The sequence below is a fragment of the Paramacrobiotus metropolitanus genome, unplaced genomic scaffold (assembly GCF_019649055.1).
Source record: "Paramacrobiotus metropolitanus isolate TYO unplaced genomic scaffold, Prichtersi_v1.0 Parri_scaffold0000115, whole genome shotgun sequence".
NCBI classification, from domain to species: Eukaryota; Metazoa; Tardigrada; class Eutardigrada; order Parachela; family Macrobiotidae; genus Paramacrobiotus; species Paramacrobiotus metropolitanus.
Window position 1 is genome coordinate 203,062 of NW_026570335.1, and position 6,677 is coordinate 209,738.

A 6,677-nucleotide genomic window follows, 5' to 3' on the forward strand; every position below is an offset into this window, starting at 1 on the left:
TTGTGCAGTAAAATGCAGTAGCCGAGGTAATTTCTACCCATTTACTGTTTTTTTTCTACCCGTTTTAGTTGCTTAAAGCGGTGCAATATTGTACCACGCCGATAATTTTTCCGGTGACCTTTCTCGAACAGTGACGCGTGCACGGCGATCGCACGCGATGCCGCAAATTGGTTATCTTGGATTATTCTACATAGTCTACACAGTCTTGTTCATTTCTACATAATATGGCTATATCTGTAAGCCCACCTGTACTCGTATACAGATTAAAAGTTTGGTCATGTGATGTATACATATGCCATCAAGTGTCATTTCGGAAGTGCATGTGCCATCGTACTGATTTTTTATTACCGTTTTACTAGAAAATGCTGCACAATTAACTAGCCGTTAGAATTAGTTAATGTAGTTTGTTAGATTATCGTTTAAGTTTGCTTTCATCGTTAAATTGTATTGTAAAAAAAGAAAAGCGCATCAGTTTACGTTAATGTGAATCGAGAAGACTACAGACTTCCGTTTTTCCCCGTAACCGCACAATGCAGCAATCATTCTGTTGACACAGTTTCCATGCTCTAATTGTAAGTTGATGATTGAGATTCGTTTATGAAGTGCAACGTAGTGTGATGGCTGCAGTGGCGATATTGTGTGACTCTTTTCATTTAAAATCACCAAAAAATTATTGATGCCTTGCAATAAATATCCAGTTTTTTTCATAACAAACAAATACGTTTAAGCAGTAAGGAAGTTTTACACTCAGTAAACAAATTTCAGTGAACACTCGACTAGTAATAGTAACGTTCATTTTTGAATATTTTGAATATTTTGCACTATCATGAAGCCGCCATGTTTTTGTTTCGATTTTGATTCTCCAATGACTTGGAAAAGCTTCATGCCAGAATTTCGGAAAGTCTTGGAGTATTTGAGTGACTTGGAAGTTGAAGTACGGCGTCTATCTTTACACAACAAGAACCTGACAGACCAACTGCAGAGCTCTTCATCCATATCTGAGAAACCTGTGGTATCTAATGCTTCATTAGTTGAAAATCTTTTGGTTCCCTCTGTGCCAGTATTATCTCAGGAAAATGTCGATGATTTCAACAAAGCAATGGAGAATTTGTGTGAAAGAGTGTACCTTGTAGAATGCAACGTTCATTATCATACCGTCGAAGATGACGTAGAGGGTACCGACCCCGAGGTTGAGGAGATCGCTGCAAACCATTTTGGGACTACTGCTAAGGAAGCTAAACAACTTGCCAAAACGGGAAAACGTTGGAAACCTCGAAGAACAGAGGCGCCGCGACTGAACCTGTGCAAGGCCGAATTAACGAACCCGTCCACGACGAACGGCTTATAAGTAACGTCTGATGATTTTTCCATCCAACCAGCTGGTAAAGCCCCTACCTACGCAGCCATTACGAAACGCCAGCCAAAAACGATACGTGGAGAGATAACTACCGTGGTAGATAATGCAGAACCGCAAAGTGAACTGGTATATGAGCCATGGCTTGCACTGCGTACACCGAGATCCGGGTACGCGTACGGATTCCTCTGTCTGTGTTGCGTCTCGCTTTCTTTGTTCTCGGCTTTAGAGCCGTTTCTGTCTGCGCTCTATCGCGCCACGTGGAAATATGCCGTTGAGTGGCAGCTGAATGCAGCTCGCCGAAGGCACTTGGCAGTTGGTGAATTTACAGTGTAGAGAACGCTGATTAAAAGTGTATTACGTTAACTGGATGTCGTGCGTTGCGCATTTATCCCTTAGGACGTTACGCTATACACTCCACAGAGTCCTGTCAGTCTGGGCTGCTGTCCTGGATTCATCCTGAATCCACGGTTTCATGGTAGCAGAGCTCGTGAACAGACGGTTCTGAGCTGTTTATCTGTTGGCGAACGGCCTTAATTGTGATTGATCAGGCGAACGGCCATTGATCTGATCTGGAGCGATATTGCTCCAGTTAAAACCAGTAAGGCACTGGTTCTCTCCTCATCTGCAAGAAGGATCTCCTCATCGCGCGGACCCAGCATCAGCGACAGTATTGAGTGGGGATCTCCAAACGGAGAACTTACTCATACTCGTTCTGTGCTGTGCAAGTCAGACGGCAGCTGGTGGCGGCGAAGGTTACTCCAAACGGAGTGCCCTAGTTGCAGCCACTGCTAGGCAGCGAGAACCCCAAACGGGGGCAAGGCTGTCGGGCACAAGAGCCGAGAAGCCTGCGGAGAAAGGCAGCACCGAAAGAGGTGCATCATCAATCCCGCCCGACTAAAGCTCCACCAAAACGGTGTCAGAGCTGTCGAGGGCCAACGGACAGGAGCGTCACAACCATCTGGTTGGCAGCATACAGGAGCGTCACAACCACTTGGTTGGCAGCATCCCAACGGAGCGCGGGACGGATCTGGATCATCCTCGTGGAAACGGGACGGTAACAGGTAAAAAAACCGTTATCTGCCATCTGACTGGCTAAGCGCAACAAGGCGCAATTCTCATTGGTCAGGCTGAGCTGAGTGTAGACAGGGGCAGGACTTTTGCACACGGTGCGCACGTCTGGTCATTGACCGTGACGTCAGGCTGGTCAAAATTTTAAGTGGGCGCACGTGATTGGTCAGTTATCTGAGCTGTTATTGGTCAAAATCCTAACCGGTTAAATTGAGCTAGCTGTTTAATCGTAAGCTAGTGAACGATATAATTGAATATTTTTCAACTGAATTGACCTACTTTCAGCAAAAAGGAACTGATTTCATTCAAAATAAATTGTGCAAAAAGTGACCTTTGAGATTCGAGATCAAACTTTTGAGTCAAAAAGTGACCTTTAAGATTCGAGTTTGATTTGATTGAGCTCAGAAGTGACCTTTGACATTTAAATTGATCAGGCAGTGACCTTTCTAATGCGATAAACCGCATCCGAAACCGAGCAATCAATAGCATTATCAGCATCAATAACTGACAGGAATCATTGTCGAAGTGTTTAAACTGTGAAGTTACCTTCGAAGTTTTTCTCGGAAAAGTGACCTTTGAGGGCAAACCTCTCGAAGTTTTTCTCCAGAAAGTGACCTTTAGAAGGGACTTGAACGAAATTTTTCAAACAGAAAGTGACCTTTAGGGATCTGATCAACCGTATTATAACGTGTGTGTGAGCAAAGTCAACAGGTGTGTCAAAGTCATCCAACCAAAATGGATAAAGAACCAACCGAACCAACATCAAACAGTAGTCAGGGGAGCCGTAGCTCCCGCGGGTCGCAGCAAGGCGCCGACCTGTACAAAATAGATCTACACCCATACACACGTCCAGTCGCACATGAACGGAACACTCGAGCACCTAAAGTCCCCGTGAAGAAGGATTCACGTGGGTCTGACGCTACATACCAAAAGGCACTCGAAGCAGTGTCTGCTCAGGAGAGTTCTAGCGACGATCAGAAACGCGCCCCCGCGTCTGCGGCGGGAGGCAGCGAGGTGAACCAACAGGAGGTCACCACAGAAGGAAGGTCTTCTGGTCAACCGATTGAAACGGAACCCACATCACAAAAGGATGTGGAGGTCAGTCCCGCCGAAACGGAGCAGGATAAGGAGGCGGGTCCTGCAAAACCGAACAAGAAAACGGAAATGGAACTGAACGAACTCAGTTTGGATGACCTTTCACTCAATGAAGATATCACACTTGACGATCTCTTCGAGAGTCCGATGAGTTTCGAGGAAATGATGCGGAGTGATAACTTCAACCGGGGAAACGAAACGTACTTCACCAATGACGACACGACAATGCACATGTCATTCCATACGGCAATGAAGGAAGCCGATCGGGCGCAAGGACTGACTCCGTTTAAAGATATTCCCGAACATCTGATTGAACGTAATCAGATCGGGAAGATCGTCAACGTTCGATCCCCATCTCCAAACAGCCCTACGTCTAACATGAAGACGCGTATCCGAGAATTGGAAAGGTCATTGGAGGAAAAGGAAGGTCAAGTCCTCCAGAAAAAAGAGGAATATCGGAATCGGTTAGGATCTCTTGAAGCTCGCATCTACGAATTGGAACAACACCAAGGCGTTCTTGAGAGCTCAGCGGACGAATGGAAAATCCGATATGAACGTCAAAAGCAAATTGCAGAAGAATCCGAGAAAATCGCTGACGATAGAGAAATGGAAGGAATAATGGCTATGAGCGACCTTAACGAGAGCATGTCCGAAGAGACAGCTGAAAGGTCACGGCACTTAGCCGAATTGAGGGATCGGTGTGATGAGTTGAAGCAAAAGGTCATCGAAGCCGAATCGAAACGGGATGAATATGCAAAGAACTTGACTGACCTTACACAGCGATTAACAACCGGAACAACCGAGATCCATCAGCTCAGGAAGGACCTAAAGCTGCGGGATGAAAGCATCGAAACCCTCCGAAACGAATTTCAGGCACATCAGAAACGAGCTGATGAGGCCATCCAAGCGGCAAAAGAGCTGACAGATCTCACAGCTACCGAAGGTGGTCGGCTGAAAAAGTAGATCGAAGAGACAAAAGAAGAGAGTAAAAAGGTCACCGAAGAAAACGATAAGTTAAAAGATGACATAAAGAGAGTCACTGCACAAGGCTCAAGATGGGAACGAGAAGCCCGTCTCATCGACACAAAGGTCACAGCCCTGGAAATAGAGAACAGGAGCTTAAAAACGGAAGAGTTGCGATTGTCGACAGAGCTGCTCGCCATGACGACAACGGCAATGGCCAACGAAGATGAGGCCACCACACTGAAAGGTCAGTTGAAACGTGCAGCCGATGCATTCACCGAATTGGATCAGCAGGTGGAGACTTTAAAAGACGTAAATAAACAGAAGGAAAGCCGGATGATCAACCTTGAGAACTATGCACATAGGTTTAAACAAGAAAGGGATCAATTGAAAAAGGAGAAAGCGGAACTCATCGATCGGGTTAAACGACTGGAGGATGAAAACAAAGGACTCTAGATAACGAACAAGCATCGAGAGGAATTGCTCCTAAAGTCCGATCTGAGACGAAGCACAACTGAGACGCCCCCGCCCACTTATAGTAAGGCACGCGAAAGGGGCGGGAGCTTCCACTTCCAGATGCCGCCGCGAACGGGTGGTGGCTCTGGTGGTCTCAAAACCGAAACCGAAAAGGATAACCCCACCGCCATCAGACACTCAGCAACAGACGAGCCGCGACGAACGGCCTCCGTTTGTCCGACAACCGAACCCGAGGGCCAGGGATAATGAGAACCCAGATGAGCGGCCTCTCCTCCATGAACACGGCGGTGGATACTTCAGAGATAACCGAAACGAAGAACCAGAAGAACGCGCGCCACGTCGCGACGATGATGACGGCACAAGGGAATTGGCCCGGTCGATAAAGTCCATGGCCCGAAAAGCAATGCTCGCGACCTTTAACGGTGACCGCGATGCAGTGAACGGATGGACTCGGCTGGTGAGAGATACGCAACGGACGTTTGAGCTCACCGACGATCAGATCATGATCGATATCCCGAGCGCCGTCAGAGGACCAGCCAAAGCCTGGTTCGAAGGGGAACGGGATATTAAAGACGCGGAACACAAGGTCTATACCATCACAGAATGGATGGACAAATTTAAAGAGCAATTCGGCGACCGCGACGAAGAAGTCCTCGGCTTACGAGAGGCTATGGCCAGGAAGTTCCAGGTCGGAAGAGAGACCTTGGACCAATTCTATCAGGCCATGATGATCTATAAGGCAAAGGGGATCATCAACGAAAAACAGGCAGTCGCATTCCTAATCGAGGGATGTAAGACTGATGTCGAGTTGGCGAGGGCGCTGCGGGTCCAGCGGAACCTAAAAACGCCGACCGACATAAAGGATTTCTTCCGATATTGGGCAGCCGGCGATGACAAATATAAGGTCAACCAAGGGAACCGAAACCAACAGGACTTCATCACCATCCGTTCGGGCCAGGTCGAACCGACTCCGAGGCAATACGCACCGGCTCCGGTTCAACAAAGACCGCCGACTCCGGTCCAAAAAGAGGTAACCTTTATCGATAGCCAGACCGGACAACCGTTATCATATGCGATGGTTGCCGCAATCCAAGCATCGGCACAGGCAAGGCCAATGATGCAAAATGTGGCTCCGGCTATGCCGGTCCCCCTGAACGTAGGGGTGCCACAGCAGCAGCAAGGAAGGCCCAACAACGGCAATTATAACGGAAACGGAAACGGTAATTGGAACGGTGGGCAAGGTAACGGGAACTTCAACCGCAACCGAGGCCAAGGCAACAATCAACAAAACTGTGGCAACCAGGGCAACTACCAGCAACAGGGGTCGAGAACTGAATGGAAGTTCTCCCAAATCGACGGATGGGTTGCCCAGGGCGTGCAGCTGTGCCAGAATTGTGGGTTTGGAAACCACAACGCACAGGGCTGCATGTTCGCTAGTATGCCGCCGGAACGGAACCCGAACTTATTCGCCACAATGGAATGGCGACGGCTGCGAGATGGAGGCGGCTGGCGACAAGCTGTGGCGAACGGCTACGATCTGGTTGCCCGATGGGCCTAGTTCAAGCAACAGAATGGTGGCGGCGCCGGCCAAGGGAATGGGCAAGGCGGCGGCTACAACGGCGGCGGCAGAGGTGGCTTCCGCGGAAGAGGACGCGGCAATGGACGCGGCGGTGGCTACGGCAACCGGAATGGCGGCGGCAACGGACGCGCCAACAAT

The 6,677-nt window shown here is 48.5% G+C and overlaps 1 protein-coding gene across 1 annotated transcript; it reads left to right on the forward strand.

Annotated features, from left to right (window-relative positions):
• The first annotated feature begins 3,160 nt into the window (after positions 1–3,160).
• Positions 3,161–4,939, forward strand: LOC129598133 (uncharacterized). The gene is made up of 2 exons (XM_055495898.1): positions 3,161–4,463; positions 4,671–4,939. The coding sequence occupies exons 1-2, from the start codon at positions 3,161–3,163 to the stop codon at positions 4,937–4,939; spliced, it is 1,572 nt and encodes a 523-aa protein (XP_055351873.1).
• The last annotated feature ends 1,738 nt before the right edge of the window (positions 4,940–6,677 follow it).